The sequence below is a fragment of the Oncorhynchus nerka genome, linkage group LG28, assembly GCF_034236695.1.
Source record: "Oncorhynchus nerka isolate Pitt River linkage group LG28, Oner_Uvic_2.0, whole genome shotgun sequence".
In the NCBI taxonomy this organism is placed as follows: Eukaryota; Metazoa; Chordata; class Actinopteri; order Salmoniformes; family Salmonidae; genus Oncorhynchus; species Oncorhynchus nerka.
Window position 1 is genome coordinate 28,644,892 of NC_088423.1, and position 24,385 is coordinate 28,669,276.

General features: G+C 43.5%; 1 protein-coding gene and 1 long non-coding RNA gene across 5 annotated transcripts in view; one reads left to right on the forward strand and one right to left on the reverse strand.

Moving 5' to 3' along the window:
• Positions 1–20,292, reverse strand: part of washc2c (WASH complex subunit 2C) — a 36,282-nt gene extending 15,990 nt beyond the window's left edge. For 3 of the 4 annotated variants that reach the window (XM_029640335.2, XM_029640337.2, XM_029640334.2), the window contains exons 1-15: positions 20,136–20,292; positions 19,354–19,497; positions 18,904–19,068; positions 18,237–18,305; positions 17,949–18,122; positions 15,310–15,403; positions 5,871–5,932; positions 5,662–5,715; positions 5,234–5,329; positions 4,923–5,007; positions 3,437–3,502; positions 2,667–2,791; positions 2,397–2,469; positions 2,046–2,099; positions 1,586–1,780 (exon numbers count right to left, since the gene is read on the reverse strand). In XM_029640335.2, coding sequence (XP_029496195.1) covers positions 1,586–1,780; positions 2,046–2,099; positions 2,397–2,469; positions 2,667–2,791; positions 3,437–3,502; positions 4,923–5,007; positions 5,234–5,329; positions 5,662–5,715; positions 5,871–5,932; positions 15,310–15,403; positions 17,949–18,122; positions 18,237–18,305; positions 18,904–19,068; positions 19,354–19,497 — 1,456 coding nt within the window. In that variant the 5' untranslated portion in view covers positions 20,136–20,292. The remainder of the gene's footprint in view (positions 1–1,585; positions 1,781–2,045; positions 2,100–2,396; positions 2,470–2,666; positions 2,792–3,436; positions 3,503–4,922; positions 5,008–5,233; positions 5,330–5,661; positions 5,716–5,870; positions 5,933–15,309; positions 15,404–17,948; positions 18,123–18,236; positions 18,306–18,903; positions 19,069–19,353; positions 19,498–20,135) is intronic. The other variant, XM_029640336.2, reaches the window with a different exon arrangement.
• A 2,544-nt stretch (positions 20,293–22,836) lies between these two features.
• Positions 22,837–23,785, forward strand: LOC135565489 (uncharacterized). Its single transcript, XR_010461636.1, has 2 exons — positions 22,837–22,919; positions 23,014–23,785. It is a non-coding gene; the product is annotated as an uncharacterized LOC135565489 (long non-coding RNA).
• The last annotated feature ends 600 nt before the right edge of the window (positions 23,786–24,385 follow it).

Here is a 24,385-nt window from a genome sequence, read left to right on the forward strand (position 1 = left end):
TCCCATTTCCAGATTAAATCCTGAGACTAGTGAAGTCTGGCTGCCCAAGAACCTTCCCGCTTGACCTCATCCCCTCCTCCAGACCATCTCTGGAGACCTTCTCCCACTCCTAACTTCACTGATCCCTGACCACTGGCTGCATCCCCTCGGACTTCAAAATGTCAAGAGTCGATCCACTCAAGAAACCAACACTACAGATCGATATCACTTCTTACTTTTCTTTCAAAAACACTTGAGCGTGCTGTCTCTGACCAACTCTCGCTATTCCTCTCAGAACGATCTTCTTGACCCTATCAAGAGGGGTCACTCAGAGACAGCTCTCCTCTGTGTCACAGTGGCTCTCCGCACTGCCAAAGCGGACCCTCTCCTCTGTTTTCATCCTCCTAGATCTATCCACTGTCTTCGACACTTAACTATCATATCCTCCTCTCCACCCTCTCAGGGCTGGGTTTCTCAGACTCTGCACACCTGTGGATAGAATCCCACCTGCCAGGCAGTTCCTATCAGGTGACGTGGAGAGGATGTGTTTCTGCACCACGTACTCTCACTACTGGTGTCCCCCAGGGCTCAGATCTAGGCTCTCTCCTCTTCTCTCTATACACGAAGTCACTCGGCACCATCATATCCTTACATGGTCTCTCCTATCATTGCTATGTGGGTGATACTCAACTACTTTGCTCCTTTCCCCTCTTCTGACACCCAGGTGGCGATACACATCTCTGTGTGCCTGGCAGATATCTCATATTGGATGTCTACCCACTACCTCAAGCTCAACAAGACAGAGCTGCTCTTCTATCCAGGGAAGGCCTGCCCGCTCCAAGAACTCTCCATCACTGTTGACAACCCCACGGTTCTCTGCAAATATCAAAGCAGTGACTCACTCCTGCAGGTTCATGCTCTACAACATCTGTAATGTACAACCCTGCCTCACACAGGAAGCAGCGCAGGTCCTAATCCAGGCACATGTCATCTCCTGTCTGGACTACTGCAACGAGGTGTTGGCTGGGATCCCTGCTTATGCCATCAAACCCCTACAAATTATCCAGAACTCTGCAGCCCGCCTGGTGTTCAACCTTCTTAAGTTCTCCCATGTCACTCCCCTCCTCCGCACACTCCACTGGCTTCCATTCGAAGCTCGCTATGCTCAAAACCTACACCCCAACCAGAGTACTCCATTCTGCCACCTCCAGTCCCTCCCAAAGGCCTTATGTGAACTAACACTCGCACTTTACTTTTTTCCTCCTTACTAGCTCTGACTTTGTTGATAGCTACTTTGAGGAAAAATGTACTTACTATGACTGAGATAGGTGGTTGTCCCACATACCTATCTTAAGATGAATGCACTAACTAAGTTGCTCTGGATAAGAGCATCTGCTAAATGACTAAAATGCAAATGTAGTGAGGCAAAATGTTAGATGTGAAACTCATTGCATGAATGAAAATAGGGTGAAAATAGGCTGACTCCTAACTTGAGATTCACATGCTTAAGAGTAAATTATGCACTTGCGATTTTCACAATCATCGATTTCAAGTTCGGATCTCACCCAATGTGCTAAAGAGATAAGTCAGTCAAACGGTAACCTACCTGAGCTGGACTTCTTAAGGCTTTTGCCAGTGAAGAAGTCATCCTCTTCATCATCATCGAACAGCCCCCCTCCTCCTCCCCCTAAAGAGGTCTTTCTAGGGGCTGATGTCTGGGTCTTGTTGGATTTGGCTAGACTGCCGTTCTCTCTGCCCTCCACTGAATCAGAGTTATTGGGAATGCCAAACAGGCTGTTCTCTATGGGAAAAGAGGAGGATAGATTCAGAGGATGATCTTCTCAATACCATTACAGAAATGTCAACATGTACTGTGTGTAGTCATGTTATGTAGCAGTATTTAGTTTGAATTGAACAAATTCCATTTCCATTTCAAAAGGGTAAGAGTGAATCTGTAGAGGCATAATGTCCTCAAGCCCCCCAAAATGGTTAGACAGTTATTACTATGTTATAATCAATGTCATCTTTGAAAGGCCTTTGCTGTCCTTGGGGCATGTTTCTGCTACCTGGGAATATTGACACAGCCACTGAAGGAATCTTCTTAGCAGACTTGACAGGTTCTGGCAGAAACATAGAGAAATACAAGTTCTGTAAACAGGTCCAAGTCTCAATACTGTCTAGGAAAAAGCATCTAAAAATAAAGACGGTAACTAAATTAGACACAGTGACCACAGCCACTGTACAAAATTAACAACATTCTCAACTAATAACATGCCCAAACTGAGAGAAAGGGGAAGCTACTATTTGAACTTGCCCAAAAATAAATGTTGGTTTACAAAACATTTTGCTACAAAGTGCCCTAAATAAAAACGGTCTTGTTGGGCAAGTTCAAATGTTAGTTGTAGGACCATTATTACCTGTGGCGTGAGCTGTGTTCCTGGTCTTCTCCTCTGCTACAGGCTGTTTCGGTGCATCAGAGAACAGATCCCCCTGGACAACAAACATATCATTAGGTCTGCTATGGATTCAGACAAAAAAAAAATATATATATATATATATATAATCTTTGGGAGCCTTTAACAGGCCAGATAGATTTTGTTCTAACATATTAAGTGAAATTACAATTGGTAAGTCACATTTAAAATTTAAGATATGGAAGCTACAAAAAGGCATTCAGGTGAGCATACTTCATCGTCATCATCAAACAGTCCTCTTCCTCCACTGAAGAGGCCTCCTTTCCCTCCGAACGGAGAGAAGTCTTCATCCTCCATCTTCGGCGGCCCAAACAACTCCTCACTCTCATCTTCAATAGCTACAACAACAAACAAGCAGGTCTTTTGTCTACAAGAAATATATAGATATAAAAAAAATAAAAAGTCATTTATTATAAAATTACTTATAAAATGATATCCAATTCAGTTACTTTGAAGCTAGAATACCTCCACTGATGTTCTTCTGACTGAAGTGTTAGCTTAGCAGGGACAATATACACTGAGTGAACAAACATTCAGAACACCTGCTCTTTCCATGACAGACTAAACAAGTGTATCCAGACAAAAGCTATGATCCCTTATTGATGTCACTAGTTAAATCCAATTAAATTCAGTATATATGAAAGGGAGGAGACAGGTTAAAGAAGGATTTTTAAGCCATTCAGAGGGTGAATGGGCAAGACAAAGGGTTGAATTAAGTGCCTTTGAACAGGGTATGCCAGTTGGTACCAGGCATTGGAGGCAACATGAGCCAGCATCCCTGTGGAACACTTTCGTCACCTTGTCGAGTCCATGCCACGATGAATGAGGGCGGGGGGGGGTGAAACACAATATTAGGAAAGTGTTCCTAATGTTTGGTATACTCAGTGTAATTGGATGCATGGAGTGTGAGATTAGGTGCTTGTTCACAACGCAAAGTAACGGAAACCCTCCTTTACATAAGTGTGAGTGAATCAATGTCCTACCCTGTGGCCTCTCAGTCTTGGGCTCTTTCTTTGTTTTACTCTTCTTCTTAGAGGCAGACGATAATGCTTCATAGAGGTGACATGGGAAAGGAAACATGAGCATGCATATGCAGAACAATAATATGAAGTGAAACATCTATGTACTCTTGTAATTCGCAAAGACAAACATGTTCTGCTGTATGGCATCACATTTGATGTATGGCCTACATAAACTGAAAACACATCTTCAAGTCTATATGGAGCAAACAGTGATGATACGATTCAAACAGGGAGGAAAGATGATTGACTTTAGGTGTGCCAAACGGTTTCTGTATACAAATTAGGGCCTGGTGTTTTGCTCAATCACATAACATAGCAAGATTTTATCCTGTATTTTAAGCATGAATTGAGAATTACAACAAAAATTGAAGCAATTGTCTGAGGATGATGCTGGACCATCTGACATAAAAAGGAAACAAGTGGGCAAGGCAATAAGTTATCTATAGCAGAAACACACTGGTACCCAGGCTAGTAGAGAAGATCATACAGAAACAGTGAGTGTGTGCAGGGCCGGCCCGCCCATCAGGCAGGATTAGAGCGTCAGATTGACAAGGGCAGTATTTTCCCAGCTAAACTGACCAAGACGCACCACTTTGATGAAGACAGGGGTGCACAATATCTATCTTGTCCATGCCCAGAGCGCCTCTCCACTGCTGCTGTTGGAGAGACGCAGCGCAGCGGCACTCCACCAAAGCTCCGTCAATTTTCCAACAAGTAGAGTGTCTACAGCCTCTGGCGCCCTTTCAAATAACAATGTGCTTCGATGTGAATATGAATTAACATGTTAACACACCATGTCCTACAAACAGGACAGGTCAAAATACAATTTTCCAACAGGTAGAGTCTCTATAGCCCTGGCAGATGGCCTTGCCCCTAAAATCATTCAAATTCTACTTCGCGGGTATAGGAGGAGGGCGCGATGTTTTTTTGTCTAGCCTAGGGCGGCATATACGCCATTGCTTAAATCTATAAGAAAGTAGAACTATAGGAAATCTAAGATGTGTCAAATAAATTATATCCATCTCAGGGCTCCAGCTATGCATTTGGCTTGCTAGCTAAGTGGCTATATGTCAAGATGAAGCTTATTGGTTACAGCAGAGACTTTCAATCCCCTCCTGTTGCCTAAATTGTTTTGTGCATTAAAATTAAAAAATGTAATTTTTATTTAATTTTTTATTATATGTTACATTCAGTGATATTGTATGGTACAGAAACGGTATGAAAATCTGGATACTGCCCAACTTTAGTGTTGAACAGTTTGAAATACAGGTCATCATAGCTGCGGGAACTACCCCGTGATAAATCATAATTTATTATAAAAATATTTTAAAAATGTGTGCACACTGGACCTTTATGACTCCTGTATGATCAGACATAAATAGTAGTCAGCAGCACAGGGAAAGCACTCACTCTCTGCAGCCATGCAGGTTATATCAAGTCAACTTACATGTGCGATCTCCCTCCGGCTTGCTGATAGGTTCCCCTTTGATTCTGGCGGCCAGCTCATCAGCAAAGGATGATGGTCCTGTGTTCTGAATGTGACACAAACACTTACGTAAATGAGAGGTGGAATAGAACATTTAACATTCATGCAAGGGGACATGTAAACTAACATCTTATATTCACTTAAGTCATACATATAAAGTATTAGCAATGTTGACTTACCTGGATAAATAAAGGTTGTAATATTTAATAAATTACCTGTTTGTAATAATGTTAGTATCATTATCCAGCAGTAAACTTTAATCACAAGCATACCGTTATGCACTCATCATCGTCGTCGTCATCTTTGTCCGATTCTCCGAATATGTCTGATTCTTCCCCCTCGTCGTCATCACTCAACATTGACGACTTCTGCAAAGGAAATCATTCAATGTCATCCATGCTGTTGTAAATTGCATTTACATTCCTGACTAAGATAAGAGCGTCTTCTAAATGACTAAAATGTCATCATTACCATCGTCACCATAAACAATAGCATTCTTATGGCCAGTGTTCAGTGTAGGTCCAGTGCACACTTTTCTGTTGTTTCGTCTTTGATTAAATTGGCAAATACCCTAATCATCACTTGCCAGAATTGTTCACAGAGATACAATCCTGTGCGTGTGTTATTGTTATCGCAAAGATATCCACCAACTCTGGGTTTGAACGTTGACCCTGACAGTCAAGAGTTAAATTGTCCTCACCTTCTTAATGCTGCTTGGCCCCTCCTCGTCCTGGTCAAAGTCTTCGTCTGACTGCTGTTCACAAACACCACAGGGATAATACAATTATCTGAATCAAATAGAATTTTCTGTATTTTCACCTCGTTTGGATCAAGATTTAAAATTATGCCAACTTCACGCTCTAAAAAACATCTGTTTCTTTCTGGATGAGTAGAGAAAAAAAGTCTTACATCAGCATCTTTGCCATCTTCGCTGTCAATAACACTGTCCCGATCGCTGTCGATTGATATTTCTGTATAGTAAAAAAAAAAAAAAAACAGTTTTACAAAAAATACATGACAGAGGTTCTTCGACAGAGGTAACTCTTCCCAGCAGGGGTTGGAACCAGTTCTGGGATAAGAAACGAAAATCGGAAAAGAACAACATTTTTCAGATGCTAGATGCTGTTCTTCCACTAACCTCATTGCAACTCCCCTCCAAGTCTCCGACCACTACCTTGTATCCTTTTCCCTCTCGCTCTCATCCAACACTTCCCACACTGCCCCTACTCGGATGGTATCGCGCCGTCCCAACCTTCGCTCTCTCTCCCCCGCTACTCTCTCCTCTTCCATCCTATCATCTCTTCCCTCTGCTCAAACCTTCTCCAACCTATCTCCTGATTCTGCCTCCTCAACCCTCCTCTCCTCCCTTTCTGCATCCTTTGACTCTCTATGTCCCCTATCCTCCAGGCCGGCTCGGTCCTCCCCTCCCGCACCGTGGCTCGACGACTCATTGCGAGCTCACAGAACAGGGCTCCGGGCAGCCGAGCGGAAATGGAGGAAAACTCGCCTCCCTGCGGACCTGACATCCTTTCACTCCCTCCTCTCTACATTTTCCTCTTCTCTCTCTGCTGCTAAAGCCACTTTCTACCACTCTAAATTCCAAGCATCTGCCTCTAACCCTAGGAAGCTCTTTGCAACCTTCTCCTCCCTCCTGAATCCTCCTCCCCCTCCCCCCCCTCCGTTTGCTAAGTCAAACGACACCGCTGGTTCTGCTCACACTGCCCTACCCTGTGCTCTGACCTCTTTCTCCCCTCTCTCTCCAGATGAAATCTCGCGTCTTGTGACGGCCGGCCGCCCATCAACCTGCCCGCTTGACCCTATCCTCCTCTCTTCTCCAGACCATTTCCGGAGACCTTCTCCCTTACCTCACCTCGCTCATCAACTCATCCCTGACCGCTGGCTACGTCCCTTCCGTCTTCAAGAGAGCGAGAGTTGCACCCCTTCTGAAAAAACCTACACTCGATCCCTCCGATGTCAACAACTACAGACCAGTATCCCTTCTTTCTTTTCTCTCCAAAACTCTTGAACGTGCCGTCCTTGGCCAGCTCTCCCGCTATCTCTCTCAGAATGACCTTCTTGATCCAAATCAGTCAGGTTTCAAGACTAGTCATTCAACTGAGACTGCTCTTCTCTGTATCACGGAGGCGCTCCGCACTGCTAAAGCTAACTCTCTCTCCTCTGCTCTCATCCTTCTAGACCTATCGGCTGCCTTCGATACTGTGAACCATCAGATCCTCCTCTCCACCCTCTCCGAGTTGGGCATCTCCGGCGCGGCCCACGCTTGGATTGCGTCCTACCTGACAGGTCGCTCCTACCAGGTGGCGTGGCGAGAATCCGTCTCCACACCACGTGCTCTCACCACTGGTGTCCCCCAGGGCTCTGTTCTAGGCCCTCTCCTATTCTCGCTATACACCAAGTCACTTGGCTCTGTCATAACCTCACATGGTCTCTCCTATCATTGCTATGCAGACGACACACAATTAATCTTCTCCTTTCCCCTTCTGATGATGACCAGGTGGCGAATCGCATCTCTGCATGTCTGGCAGACATATCAGTGTGGATGACGGATCACCACCTCAAGCTGAACCTCGGCAAGACGGAGCTGCTCTTCCTCCCGGGGAAGGACTGCCCGTTCCATGATCTCGCCATCACGGTTGACAACTCCATTGTGTCCTCCTCCCAGAGCGCTAAGAACCTTGGCGTGATCCTGGACAACACCCTGTCGTTCTCAACTAACATCAAGGCGGTGGCCCGTTCCTGTAGGTTCATGCTCTACAACATCCGCAGAGTACGACCCTGCCTCACACAGGAAGCGGCGCAGGTCCTAATCCAGGCACTTGTCATCTCCCGTCTGGATTACTGCAACTCGCTGTTGGCTGGGCTCCCTGCCTGTGCCATTAAACCCCTACAACTCATCCAGAACGCCGCAGCCCGTCTGGTGTTCAACCTTCCCAAGTTCTCTCACGTCAGCCCGCTCCTCCGCTCTCTCCACTGGCTTCCAGTTGAAGCTCGCATCCGCTACAAGACCATGGTGCTTGCCTACGGAGCTGTGAGGGGAACGGCACCTCAGTACCTCCAGGCTCTGATCAGGCCCTACACCCAAACAAGGGCACTGCGTTCATCCACCTCTGGCCTGCTCGCCTCCCTACCACTGAGGAAGTACAGTTCCCGCTCAGCCCAGTCAAAACTGTTCGCTGCTCTGGCCCCCCAATGGTGGAACAAACTCCCTCACGACGCCAGGACAGCGGAGTCAATCACCACCTTCCGGAGACACCTGAAACCCCACCTCTTTAAGGAATACCTAGGATAGGATAAAGTAATCCTTCTCACCCCCCCCTTAAAAGATTTAGATGCACTACTGTTCCACTGGATGTCATAAGGTGAATGCACCAATTTGTAAGTCGCTCTGGATAAGAGCGTCTGCTAAATGACTTAAATGTAAAATGTAAATGTTTCAGGGAACAGAATCAGAACCGGGAACGAAAGTGATCTATACTTATCTTGAAACAGAACAGTTAATTTAAAAGTATGGGAACCAGTTATTTTACGTTGCGGGCATTTTTTTTGGAGACCCACAAAAAAAACAGAACAAAAGCACCTATACAAAGCCCTCCCTCTGTCAATCAGTAACTTCTTCCAGTGTCTGGCTGCCAGCTGAGAATCTTTGAAGTGTGTGTGCACCCCCGAAGCAGAGCTGTAGCCTACTGACGTTACAAGCATGATTCAAAAGATAAGGAGAAGGATTTTTAGTTAGGGATACTATATTTATCGCATTGGATTTATTAACTACAAAAATTTAAAAGGTGTTATTAATTCTGGTGATGCTCTTCACGCACAAGATTGTTAGCTAGCTAAGCAAACTTTAAAGTTCGAAGACATTCAAAGTTCTTCCATAGAAGCCCTCCTCCGATGTATAATTACAGGCCTAATTCAGATAATGCATGTCATCACAAGAACCCAAGCGATTCAATCTAAGGCGCCGCTCCTCCTCCACCCATCCTCAAAACCGCACCCTATAGTTCTCTTTCCATCACGCATTTAAACATCTCACTGAGCTATAGCTTGCCTGCTCCATAGCAAGCTGCTCTATCAGCACTGCATGATTGGGGAAGTAATGTAATGTTGAGCTAAATGTAAAAAACGTATGATTTCAGAGGTTTAAAAAGGAACGATATAAACCAGTACTTTTTGGGGTTTGAACCGGTTCAGAACTTTATTTTACTGGTCAGCCCTATGGAACGGAACAAAAAACACAATACAATTTCATTTCCAACCCCTGCTTCCCAGTACGTGGAGGAAGCGTATTGTGATGCTCTCCAAACTGTGCCAAGACTTGCTGGGCAAAAGTGTGAAACTGCTTTGTTACATGTAGAACCACATGTACCCCTAAAGCAAAAATGATCAAACATTCTGTGATGCAGCACTGGCATCTACTTACATCTGATCCTACCCTGAGCCAACTATTGTTTATAAACTATGTTTAAACTTCAGCAATAAAAACTTGCTAGAGCAAGCATTAACTCTGGCTCCAAACAAACCCTCCTTGCGCCTCTCAGAAATGGCAATCATCCCTGTGGCAATTGTGCACAGAGTAAAGTAAAAAACCCTGACTTTAGACACCCTCGGTCTGGTAAAAGGTTTAACGTTAAAAGCTTTATTACATGTAACACTATGAATGTTAATTGCATCTTACGTTGCCCATGTGATATGGCCATAACATTTTTATTGACGAGTTCATCTGACTTTGAGGAAGTAGACAAAGGGATTCATTGCCAAAATCCTGAAGTATCCCTTTAAGCAAAGAATTAGTGAGCATAAGAGCACTACAAGGCATAATGATGACAATTACCCTGTTGCCTGCCACTTGAAGAAAATGTTCAGTGTCTTTCCGTTTTCAGGGTATTAAAAAAGTGTAACTTTCACGGAGAGGAGATAGCGCTGCCGCTATCAAGGAGCGGGAAACTAATCCGCATGCTTATAAAAATCCCACGACGCCTTCGACAAACCATCAAACAAGAAAAGCATCAATACAGGACTAAGACCGGCTCTGACGCTCGTCGATTGTGGATTACAGGGAAACACACCCACGAGCTGCCCAGTTACGCAAACCTACGTGACGAGAAATGCTTTCTATGCTCACTTTGAGGAAAGCAACGCTGAACCATGCATGAGAGCACCAGCTGTTCCGGACGACTTTGTGATCAAGCCAATGTAGGTAAGACCATTAACTTCTTTGGGACTGGGGGGCAGTATTGAGTAGCTTGGATGAATAAGGTGCCCAGAGTAAACTGCCTGCTACTCAGGCCCAAAAGCTAGAATATGCATATAATTAGATATGGATAGAAAACAATCTGACGTTTCTAAAACTGTTTGAATGATGTCTGTGAGTATAACAGAACTCATATGGCAGGCAAAAACCTGAGAAAAAATCCAACCAGGAAGTGAGAAATCTGAGGTTTGTAGTTTTTCAAGTCATTGCCTATCCAATATACAGTCTATGGGGTCATATTGCACTTACTAAGGCTTCCACTAGATGTTAACAGTCTGTAGAACCTTGTTTCAGGCTTTCACTGTGAAGGGGGAGAGAATAAGAGCTGTTTCAACCAGGTGTCTGGCAGAATGCCATGAGCTCAGTCAGGCGCGCGACCGTGAGATGTAGCTGCGTTCCTTTTCCTTTCTAAAGACAAAGGAATTGCCCGGTTGAAACATTATTGAAGATTTATGATAAAAACATCCTAAAGATTGATTCTATACATTGTTTGACATGTTTCTACGAACTGTAATGGAACTGTCGTCTGAACTAAGTGCCTGTGCCGTGTGAATTTCGATTTGTGAACCAAACAAAAAGGAGGTATTTGGACATCAATTATGGACTTTATGGAACAAAACAAACATTTGTGGAACTGGGATTCCTGGGAGTGTATTCCGATGAAGATCATCCAAGGTAGGTGAATATTTAGAACGCTATTTCTGAGTTTTGCGACACCTCTCCTTCTTTGGAAAATGGCAGTATGTTTTTCTGTGACTACGCGCTAACCTAACATAATCGCAAGGTGTGCTTTCGCCGTAAAGCCTTTTTGAAATCAGACACTATGGTTGGATTAACGAGAAGTTTATTTTTAAAATGGTGTATAATACTAGTATGTTTGAGGAATTTTAATTATGAGATTTCTGTTGTTTTGAATTTGGCACCCTGCAATTTCACTGGCTGTTGTTGAGGTGGGGCGCTAGTGTCCCACATATCCCAGAGAAGTGAACCTGTTTAACATTCACAAGGCCGCAGGACCATACAGATTACCAGGACGTGTACTCAGAGCATTCGCTGACCAGCTGGCTTCACTGACATTTTTTTTTCTTTTTCTCCCTGACCCAGTCTAACACCTACAGTTGAAGTTGGAAGTTTACATAAACTAGTTTTAATGACGCCAACCTAAGTGTTTCATCCACTCCACAAATTTCTTGTTAACAAACTATAGTTTTGACAAGTTGGTTAGGACATCTACTTTGTGCATGACACAAGTCATTTTTCCAACAATTGTTTAAAGACAGATTATTTCACTTATAATTCACTGTAACACAATTCCAGTGGCTCAGAAGTTTACATACACTAAGTTGACTGTGCCTTTAAACAGCTTGGAAAACCCCAGAAAATGATGACATGGTTTTAGAAGCTTCTGACAGGCTAATTGACTAAATTTGAGTCAATTGGAGGTGTACCTGTGGATGTATTTCAAGGCCTACCTTCAAACTCAGTGCCTCTTTGCTTGACATCATGGGGAAATCAAAAGAAACCAGCCAAGACCTCAGAAAAATAATTGAAGACCTCCACAAGTCTGGTTCATCCTTGGGAGCAATTTCCAAACACCTGAAAGCACGACATTCATCTGTACAAACAATAGTACGCAAGTATAAACACCATGGGACCACACAGCTGTCATACCGCTCAGGAAGAAGAAGCGTTCTGTCTCGTAGAGATGAACGTACCTTGGTCCAAAAAGTGCAAATCAATCCCAGAACAGCAGCAAAGGACCTTGTGAAGATGCTGGAGGAAACAGGTACAATAGTATCTATATCCATAGTAAAACGAGTCCTATATCGACATAACCTGAAAGGCCGCACAGCATGGGAGAAGCCACTGCTCCAAAACTGCCATAAAAAAGCCAGACTACGGTTTGCAAATGCACATGGGGACAAAGATTGTACTTTTTGGAGAAGTGTCCTCTGGTCTGATGAAACAAAAATAGAACTGCTTGGCCATAATGACCATGGTTATGTTTGGAGGAAAAGGGGGAGGCTTGCAAGCTGAAGAACACCATCCCAACCGTGAAGCACGGGGTGGCAGCATCATGTTGTGGGGGTGCTTTGCTTACTGGTGCACGTCACAAAACAGATGGCATCATGAGGGTGCGAAATTATGTGGATAAATTGAAGCAACATCTCAAGACATCAGTCAGGAAGTTAAAGCTTGGCCGCCAATGGGTCTTCCAAATGGACAATGACCCCAAGCATACTTCCAAAGTTGTGGAAAAATGGCTTAAGGACATCAAAGTCAAGGTATTGGAGTGGCCATCACAAAGTCCTGACCTCAATCCAATACAACATTTGTGGGCAGAACTGAAAAAGCATGTGTGAGTAAGGAGGACTACAAGCCTTACTCAGTTACACCAGCTCTGCCAGGAGGAATGGGACAATATTCCCCCAACTTGTTGTGGAAAGCTTGTGGAAGGCTACCTGTAACGTTTGACCCAAGCTAAACAATTGAAAGGCAATGCTACCAAATACTAATTGAGTGTATGTAAACTTCTGACCACCTGGGAATGTGATGAAAGAAATAAAAGCTGAAATAATTCACTCTACTATCATTCTGACATTTCACATTCTTAAAATAAAGTGGTGATCTAACTAACCTACGACAGGTAATTTTTACTAGGATTAAATGTCAGGAATTGTGAAAAACCGACTTTAAATGTAATTGTCTAAGGTGTATGTAAACTTCTGACTTCAACTGTACATGTTTCAAGCAGACTACCATAGTCCCTATGCTCAAGAACACTAAGGTAACCTGCCTAAATTACTATTGTCCCATAGCACTCACATCTGTAGCCATGAAATGCTTTGAAAGGCTGGTCATGGCTCAAATCAATACCATCATCCTAGACACCCTGGACCCACTCCAATTCGCATACTGCCACAACAGATGCTCAGATGACACAATCTCTATTGCACTACACACTGCCCTCTCCCACTTGGAAAAGATCAACACCTACGTAAAAAGCTGTTCATTGAATGCTGAGCTGTAGTCAACACCATTGTGCCCTCCAAGCTCAATTAACTAAGGACCCTAGGACTGGACACATCCCTCTGCAACTGGATCCTTGACTTCATGACGGCCGCCCCCAGGTAGTGGGTAGGCAGCAACACATCCGCCACTCTGACCCGCAATACGGGGGCCCCTCAGGGGTGCGTGCTTAGTCCCCTCCTGTACTCCCTGTTCACCCACGACTGATTTGCCACACACGACTCCAACACCATCCTTAAGTTTGTAGACGGTGGTAGGCCTGATGACCGACGACGGTGTGGTACCAGAACAACAACCTCTCCCTCAATATCAGCAAGACAATGGAGCTGATCGTGGACTACAACAAACGGATTCACATCTACGAGGCTGTAGTGGAGCGGGTCGAGAGCTTCAAGTTCCTCAGTGTGCATATAACTAAGGGTCTATCATGGTCGGCACACACCAACTAAGTCGTGAACAGGGCATGACAACACCTCTTCCCCTTCAGAAAATATTTGGCAGGGGCCCTCAGATACTCATAAAATAATCCTCATCTACAGCTGCGCAACCAGAAAAAACCCTTTAATGTTAGCTAAGTGGCTAACATTAGCTTGCAAGATCAAGCTTCTCGGATTAAGATCCCTGCTGTCTAATATTTGTTTTGTGCATGCTGCAAACTGCGTTTTGAGATACTTGCATTAGCTGGATTGTCTGTCTTAGTAGTGAATGTTTGTATGCGCTCATTAGCATTTACCTAGCATCCACTATGGTGGTTCCGTAGTACTTGTTAACATTTTGTGAGCATTCTAGTAAGTAAAGTATATATATTTCAAATGTGTACTTTTGCAAAATAAAAGTGCGCCCCTTGTGTGCACTACCGTTATTACTGTATATCCCAGGGTGGCACAGGCACGGTATGGAAATCTGAGTACTGCCCTCCAACAGAGGGTAGTGCATACAGCCTAGTACATTACTGGGGCCGAGCTCCCTACCATCTCGGACCTCTATACCAGGTGGTGTCAGAGGGAGACCCTAAAAATCGTCAAAGACTCCAGCCACCCTTGTCATAGACTGTTCTCTCCGCTACCGCACGGCAAGCTGTACCAGTGCACCAAGTCTGGAACGAACAGGACCCTGAACAGCTTTTACCCTCAAGCCATTAGACTGCTAAATAGTTAGTTAAATAGTTAACCAAACACCTACCCGGACTAGCTGCATTTACCTTCTTTTTTTTCTCATCACAAACGCTGCTGCCACCATTTAAGATCTGTCACTATATAATCAAGTTACCATTACTCATTGTGTATGTATTATATGTTTTACTTTCTATTATTTCTCTCTGCATTGTTGGCAAGTAAGCACTTCACTGTTAGTCTACACCTGTTTAACAAAGTATGTAATAAATAAAAAGTGATTTGAACACTGAGAAAACGCGGTGCAAAAGGGAACTCTTTCGGGCTCCAACACTTGGTACTTTACATCCATCAGGGCTTACTGATGATTTTGACATGAGGGCCATGCTTTAATATGTTTCCCCCTAACCCCTGGCTTTATGTGGTTCCTGTCATTTATGACTTTTTTTTAGCTTGAGGCTTTTCCTGGTCTAAAAAAAAAAGAAAAAGAAAAATGTGTTTATGCATTATGTAAAAAGGTATAAAAATAAATGAACTGTCAAAAATATACTGAAACGAAAAAATAAACTGTCTCGAAGTCAGACTTTTTCTGAGAACTGATTACTGATGTACCTCCTGGCATTTATGTACACAGCTTTTGCTCATCATGTCTGATTGCATTGACGCACGTTGCCTATATGTGGTCTCTATCATGTGTTTTGTATGCTCTGATGAAGGTCTGCCGACCAAAAGCGCAGCCTAAATAAATAGAAAATTGTGCATTGATCCGGAGTGTGCAGAGAATTATTTTCATTCCGAAAAAATACATGAGAAACATTAATGTTACACAAGAAACACAATGCTTGGAAGAGTATAACACTAACAATATAAACACATGCTAAGAAAATACACACTTTCTTTCAGTAGAAATAGTATATTAAGAAAAGAGTTGACCTACCTTCACTGGAAAGGTCTCCCAGTCCTACGTCGTCTTGCTCCATAAAAAGTTGAGAGCCAATAAGATACGGTAAAGGCCTGTCTACATACAGGTCCTACAGACACAGCGAGAGGTGGGTTGGAGAAAGAGAGAGGGAGGAGAAAGCAGACAGAGATAACATTGGTCAACAAGGGCAGAGCCATTCAAATGTTCCTCAAAAACCCCCTTTCACATCAACATTGTCACAAAGTAGTTATTACGACCTAGACCCAAAAGAGAAATCAGAAGCAGAGTGGCAAGGAAAGATTAGCCAGGGAAGAAAACTTGAGAGGAACCAGACTCAGAGGAGTGCCAATCCTCCCTTAGATGTACTGGATAGGTATTAATTAGGGGTGTAACAGTTAACCAAAACCAACGTTTCGGTACGTATTGCAGTTTTGGGGGAAAGGATTGGTTAGGTTTCGGAAATGCCAACAGTTACTGTAGTTAATTTTGGTTGACTTACGAAAACACGAAGTGTTGGTATTCCTGATTACATATACACTACATGGCCAAGAACATTTAATTCCAAATTTATAGGCATTGATATGGAGTTAGTCCCCCCCTTTGCTGCCTTAACAGCCTCCACTCTTCTGGGAAGGCTTCCCACAAGATGTTGGAACATTGCTGTAGCATTAAGATCTCTCTTCACTGGAACTACAGGGCCTAGTCCGAACCATGAAAAACAGCCCCAGACCATTATTCCTCCTCCACCGAACTTTACAGTTGGCACTGTGCATTGCGGCAGGTAGCGTTGTCCTGGCATCAGCCAAACCCAGATTTGTCAGTTGGAATGCCAGATTGATCACTCCAGAGAACTGGTTGACTGCTCCAAAATCCAATGGCGGCGAGCTTTATACCACTCCAGCCGACACTTGGCATTGTGCATGGTGCTCCTAGACGTTTCCACTTCACAATAACAGCACTTACAGTTAACCGGGGCAGCTCTAGCAGTGCAGAAATTTTACAAACTGACTAGTTGGAAAGGTGGCATCCTATGACGGTGCCATGTTGAAAGGCACTAAGCTCTTCAGTACGAGCCAATGTTTGTCTATGGAGATTGCATGGCGCTGTGCTTGATTTTATACACCTGTCAGCAAAGGGTGTAGCCGAATCCACTAATTTGAAGTGGTGTTAACATACACTAAATGGCCAAAAGTATGATTAGGAGTCATATAATTAAGCAATAAGGCACCAGGGGGTGTGGTATATAGCCAATATACCACTGCTAAGGGCTGTTCTTAAACTCGAGCTGTGGTATGTTGGTCATATAACACAAACCCCTGAGGTGAATTATTGCCATTATAAACTGGTTACCAACATAATTAGAGCAGTAACAAGAAACGTTTTGTCATACATGTGGTATACGGTCTGATATACCACTGTCAGCCAATCAGCACTCAGGGCTCGAACCACCCAGTGTATAATGCCTGATAAGAGCACAATCAGGAATACCACACGTTGTATTTTCTTAACTGAAAACACACGATTGCTCATCAACAACACTAAAATAAAGTGCAATATGTGTGTGAAATCAATATGTAAACATTGTTCAGACATTGTATAGGCCTATGCTATAATGTTTTCTAACCAAGAGAAAAATATCCGCACTTGTGTGACTCTCATAAAGGGGGTGTGTCTGTAGCACGGTCCTTCACATTTCCCACTCAGGCGTAACGTGACGGGCTGTCACTGTTAAGTAGCTCTCTGAAGCCCTGATGGTCCATCCATCTGTAGTAAGCAGAACACTGGAGGCATTGGCCAATTCTTTGACAACTTCTGCTTTAGCTTTCTTATATAGAGTGGGTACTACCTGTTTGATGAAATGAGTGCAAGAGCGCGAAGTTCGTAATGTGGCTAGAGCACTTTCACGAGGTGTTAAAACCCCCTATTCTTCTCAACCACCAAGAATGGGCACATATTCACGGCTATAAACATACCTAATCGCCCTTGTAATTTCTTTGGCCAGGTCAGAATCAGCTGCGAAGAGCTACTTGAATGCAGAGGGAAGACAAAGTTGTGTTGTTGGGTTTTTTTTTTCTCCGGTGGTAGGAATACTGGGGTGAAGTTTGCATAAATGTGTCAACATGTTTGAGGTGATGGCAGCTACATAGGCCATTCTCGTTGAGCAGTGGCGACATACTCTCTCTGTCCATTGGCGTTGTAATCTACTGGAAGGCCAAAACGTTCCCAAACTGGAAACGATGGAGAATCCTCCTGGTTTGTTGACCCCACCATTAGCCATCATACAGAACAAGTTTCCGGCTGTGCCTCACAAAAGGACAGTTTGAAATGCGCCAATTAAGACATTAATTTTGATGACAACGTGCCCGAAGACTCGTTGTTTTAACAGAATAGCGTGAAATGTTTTTTTCAGCTCAGATTTACTCAAGAGGCATACAACATAGCATAGGTTAGGTAGGGAAGGAATAGGTAGGCCTAGGTATTTATGTATTAATTCGGATTCACAGTGAGGACTAAACCAAGGTCCCTGTACCGAACGGTTCGGTACGAATACACGTATTACACCCCTAGTATTAATCCTAACATGATATCTGCAGGCATAAGTAACTTGAATTTCATCTGTAATCCTGTATGTTTCCAGATGATTCCACCCTCACCTTGGGCTCTAGTATTGGCTCCACTCTGTCTGTGGCCTCCTCGTCCTCCGAGTCAGAGTTTCCTGCTTTGATGTCCAATTGTTCAAAGGCAGAGTCTAGCACCCTCAGACCGAAGTTCACTGCTTCCTGGACCTTAGGGATAAGCTCAGCTTCCTTCTGCTCACGAGTCTTCTCCTGAGGGGGAATTGAATTTAACATTAACTCGAGGGAGGAAATTAAGATGTTATGTGTAGACCTGTGACATCACAAAAAACGACATTCCCGGGAAGGAGCAGGTAGATTATTTACCAGTTCAGGTTGTCTCTCCAAGGTCTCAGCCTTTGGCACTGGCTCCTCCACCTCCTCATCATACACTCTCTGAGGTCAACAAACACAAAGATCAGTAACATCACACAATCAATACAAGAATGAGTTAGAATCAAACATAACACCCTCTGTGATAGTCAGCAAACAGCGGAGCCACCATCAGTAACCACATGATTAAATACAAGATGACTCAGTAGTCCTCATAGTCCCAGGGGGATGACTTCCACATTTTCCTTACCATGTAACACGATTCATATTTTCTTAATTAGGTTAAAAGCTTGTTAAATTTCAAAAGGTCTGGGAAATGTCAAACACAGCACAACCATCATCTAAAGAAGAGGGGCAACCTAGCTCAACAGAGGAACAAGATATGGGTCGTGTTCATTTAGGCACACCAAAGTAAAATTTAAGAAATTTAAAAAAAAATCTGTAACAAAGCATCTTAGAGTAGGAGTGCTGATCTTGGATCTGTCAAATTACTCTTACTCATTATGAACTAAAAAGCTAAACTGATCCTAGATCAGTACTCCTACTCAGAAGCTTTGTGGACACGGTCCCATGACAAGACTCTCCGTTTCAGTCCATTTTCTTCCGTTAAAATGATCTAACATACACGACCATGGTATTTCCTGTTCACACCACAACATACGTTTTCAATGAACTGTGTGTTGGAGAGCATGAGGAAGTCGTTGAAGACTGTATGCAGGCAACAGTCTGTAGCCTTCGTGTCCCTGATCAGTCCATCCAGCTGCTTCTCTATCTCATGAGTCTTTGACAGCATTCTCTGGGAGAAGTCTTGCAGGAACAGGAAGAGCTGTGGAGGAGATGAAACATCGGTTTCATCTTCATCTATTCAATAGTGTATCTGATTGTCCACAAGCAGCCATTGTGTTTGGCCCTAGAATAAATAGTTAGTAATGCATTCACATGGAAGAGATTATGTTTACAATGCTGTGCGATTCCTCTACCCATAATATGTAGATTAAGAGGATTACACATTGCTGAATGCAGACAAAACAGGCAGGTAATCAGAGACTGAATAATAACTCAGGAGATACTAGCCTAAATGAAGGTCATAAACAAATGCCAATTAGCCTACCCCTGAGTCTGCAGCCAGGGACCAGTTGGCGCTGGTCTGTCGCATTTCTTCCAGGGTCCAGGGTCTCTCCCACACCTGGCCATCCTCCCCGGCGTGGTTGTTCTGGCTGGGGACATTCGCCATGCCATCTGGCAACCCGCTCATCTGAAACAATATTTGGGGTTTGTTCAATGGTAATAAACAGGAGAAAACATTTGAAACGGGGGTTCAGCGTGGCAATTGCAAAAACCTATTCTTTTTCTAAAAGTTTCGCCTGTTGTAAACTGTTTACTACAAACGGAAAACTAAAGTTTCTATTGGATAAATTCAGTTAAGTCCTTCCCCGTTTCGTTCGCTTCCGTTTGGTTCTCAAACGATAAACGGTTTCCGTTGCAAGACGTAATGAATAAATTACATTCCTGATCTGTCGAAAATAACCCCAAATTATAATTTATTAATAGCGACAGGCATGTATTGGCAAATGCGAGCTAAATGAGCTGCCACCACCGGCCTCTTTCTTGCATGCAAGCCAGATTAGCTAGTTAACAAACTACGAACACAGCAGTGCAAAAATGTTTCTTTGGGAAGTCACAATCTTTCGCAAAATGTTCTTTGGAATGCTAGTTAGATAGTTAGTTGAGTGAATGTTTATGCACCTCCTGACACTGGCTTGTTAAAGTCAAAGATATGTATAAACCCTTCCCTATGTGTTATCACACGAGCTAACAGTTAGCTAGCTAACGTTAGCTAGGCAGTTTGAGAGCCTACTCTCGCACTTACATGGATCTTCTTATTAAACTCACCTTAGTTACTGTTGGCAAATGTTGTCCACGATAGTAAAATATGAGCCCAAACCAAACGACGTGAAAAGAGAATCGATTATGCTAAACTCGACCGTTTCCTCATTGGGCTTCTGACAGGTCGGCCATGTTCTGTCTGTCTGGAGACAATCAGCTGACCGCAGTCACCTGACTAATGTGGCGGGGCAACACCAACGCAATACCGCATAACATTCTCTAACGTGATCAATACATTATGGTGGATGTCAATAATACACAACAGCCACGTAGCCACGGGTGGGCCTGGGTCACCCACCAGGGAGCCAAGCCCACGCAATCAGATTGAACAAAAAAAGCTCTCTACCTGTCAGTGTTCCCGAACGGGACATTATTCGTCTTTTTACCGAAACATGCAAACACCATCAGATAGAATTCATAACTAGCAGTGCACTGTAAAAAAAATAATAATAATAATCCAAGAAAGCTCAGGGTCATTGGCCACAGATAAAATGACGTCACTTCACGTTATATCTACCTAGCTTTGATTGGACTGATCATGTCAATATACACACTTTCAAAATCTTAGCAAGCAGGTCAGCAGTCATCATCATCAATCAAGTCGATAATCTACTGGCAAATCATTTTCAATCTTTCTCATATGAAGACAAATTATAGAGCCATTGGACATTACACAATACACATTGAATTGGAAATCGCAAATTCAACAATGAGTGGTTTGGAAGGAATCAGTGGCTAACTGCAAGCATTGCAAAACAATCACTAGCCTGCTATTCAGTGGAGTGCGTGTGTGTGGTCCAAATCTGGGTTTTAAGAGTCTCTTTTTCAAGATTAAAAGGGGAAACATTCAACATTGGCCATGCTGTCAATCCAGCATGACTTCTTCTGCTTTCAAAAGAACTTGGAACTGGGAAATCTCAGATTTCGGAAATCCCAGCTCCGACTTGGAAAATACGTTTTGAACGTCATCCAACTCGGAATTCCAAGTCAGGAACTAGGGCCTCTTTCTAGAGCTCGGACCTGAAGATCACCTACATTATGATTCAACCTTGTTTGTTTTTGAGTTCCCAGTTGTCTTGAAAGCACCATAAATCCAGAGAATGCCAGACTTTGATGACAGTTTTATGACAAAATTTGCCCATGAAGGACCGCCGTGCCACCTTCCTGTTCAAGTCAGCACAACACGGGGCCTCTCGAGTGGCACAGTGGTCTAACTGGTGCGCGTCCAGGCTCTGGCGCGACTGGGAGACACATGGGGCGGTGCACAATTGAGCGTTGTCTAGGTTAGGGCTGGGTTTGGCCGGCAGGGATGTTCTTGTCTCATCGTGCTCCAGCGACTCCTGTGGCGTACCAGGCGCAATGCACGCTGACACGGTCACCAGGTGTACGGTGTTTCCCCCGACACATTGGCTGGGTTGTGTTTCGGAGGTAACACGGCTCTCGACCTTCGCCTCTCCCGAGTTTGTACGGGAGTTGCAGCAATGAGACAAGACTGTAACTACCACTTAGATACCACAAAATTGGGGAGAAAAGGTGTCAAAGTAACAACAACAAAAAAAAAGTGAGCACAGCACAACAAGGTGAGTCTAAAAATATATTGTATGCTGCTGCATAAATTATGTAATATGCCGGAGATATGTGTACTGTAGCTAAGAAAATAAAACTAAGTGTATGTTGTGTAGTAAGCTGTTAGTAGCCCATATACAATATACAAATGCCATGATGATCTGGACACGACTGCCGAATCGAGGCAAAGTTAAGAATCTTTGGATTAACTATCTAATGTTAGCTAAATATAGTAATTAATAAATTGGCTCAGTTTCTTTAAATTTACAATTCTGTTTATTGTCTTGTTCACGTTTTAAATTGACACAATATCCGTTTTTTATTTTCCCAGCAATCAGTACAACCAAGTCATCGTTATAAGGCATCGCCCTCTTTTGCCCACCCCCCCAGCACCAGGTGTGGCCACTAGCCTATATGAAGGCCCAAAATTGTGTGTTCCTTTCTGCTCTGACAATGGCATGCCCATTCGTGCGAGATGTGGTGGATGAAGAAGCACTTGTGCTGAGGAGAGCCTTCAGGCGAGAAAGGGTCTTCAGGGACCGGTTGGACCCACTGGCCTTCCCTGATGACCATCTATATGAAAGATACAGGTTTTCTGCAGATGGCATCAGGTATCTATGCAGACTACTGGGTCCCAGGATTAAGCACCGCACTGCACGGAGCCATGCACTGAGTGTGGAGCAAATGGTTTGTGTGGCCTTGCGCTTTTTTGCTAGTGGAGCCTTCCTGTACTCAGTGGGGGATGCAGAACAGCTGAACAAGGCCACAATTTGCCGCACAATAAGGAGTGTGTGTCTGGCTATCAAAGCATTAGCAGATGTCTTCATCTCCTTCCCTGGCCACAGAAGACTCTGTGACATCAAAGAGGAGTTCTATAGGATTGCAGGTAAGAGGATCTACAAATTACAGGACAACTGTTAACACATAGTAGGATACTCATTACTTTGTGTGACAGGTTTCCCCAATGTCAACTGTTAACACATAGGCCGAGTGATACCTTTCATTACAGCATTAATGTTCAGGTGAACATAACTTTTGATATTGTCCATTGACGAACACTCTGCATTGCCAGTGATGTGCATTGATTGGTGTAATATTCCTCATCTTATGATTTCAGATGGTCTGCAATTGACTGTGTGATCAGTGTTGTGGCAAAATGGCCTGGCTCAGTCCATGACTCCAGAATCTTTCGGGCCTCTGAAATCTATCAGTGCCTATCACAAGGTAAGCCACACAACCCCTATTTATAACCATCATGGCTGTGTCAAGAATATCACTGTGTTTATGAGGTAGTAATGATGAGATTTTGTGTTGACAGGTGAATTCTCTGGTGTGTTGCTGGGAGACAGGGGTATGGCTGCCAGCCTTTTCTCCTGACACCTTTCACAGACCCCAGGAAGCACAGCAGGCCTACAACCATGCCCATGCCAGGACCAGGGCCAGAGTTGAAATGACCTTTGGCCTCCTGAAGGCACGCTTTCACTGCCTTCACAAATTAAGGGTCAGCCCTGTTAGGGCATGTGATATTACTGTGGCTTGTGCTGTCCTCCACAATGTGGCCTGCCTGAGGAAGGAGAGGGCCCCCAGAGTGCCACCAGCCATGGACTGGGACAATCCGGCAATCTTCCCTGATGACGACAGTGGTCGGCTGCTGAGGGACCAATATGTGTTGAATTATTTTAGTTAGTATGTGTGCTTTCAATTTTGGTTAAATATGTCCTGCGGTGGCAGAGGAATTTGGGTTTTTTTTGGGTTCGTTTTTTGACGAATTTGGCCTCTTATGATGTTTGTGCGGTATACTGTGTGTAATACAAGGCTGCAGGGAGGCTACTGCATCCATTCATTTGTCTGTTCAGTTGATGTGTATGGATTTGTCCTGCATTTATTTTAGTGTGCAGACATGCAGGGTGTGTTATATACAGACCTTTGAATGTGTATGTATCATTTTGTATAATATGCTTGGATTCTGTGCTTTCCATCTTGTAGAGTCACTGTGACTTCAGTTTCGAAAGGAGCTGATGGTTTACCTGCTTTGTTTTGTCCTTATTCAATAAAGGAACATAATGTTACACATTGTGTTTTTATATTCATATGGAATGTGTATTTGTTTATATGACAGAGTACTAGGGCCACACTGAAGAAAAAGGATAAAGTCATAAATTTATGAGGCTGGTTCTTTCTGCAGAAAAGCTACATATTGTTTTTACAGTTTTGATACTTATGACAATGTGATACTTAATATTCTGGCACATCAGCATGTCTTTGTTTATGAAACCATACTGAAGTACAATTTCACGAAATGCCCCACATCTGTCATTTTAACAACTGTCCTCCTTTAAAACAACTGGTTACAATATTATGACTTGTGTTTTTTTCCCTCTGTGGCCCTAATATTCTATCATTTTATATATAGCCTTATAGTCTATGGGAAACTGTAAATTATCTAATGATAGCAACATCATCTAAAAATCATTTTTTATCCAAAATCATTGAAATTAATGATCACAAACGTTTAAATAATAACAGTGGGTCTAGTTATGTGATGACAATGTATAGTGAGCAGTGAAATAACTATTGGTTTCCATTTGTGGTGACTGCTGACTGACATTAGGGATGAGATTAAATAGATCCTGGAATTTAGCCTGGTCTGGAGCAGGCTAGCTCCACAGAATAAATCTCCATGGTAATTT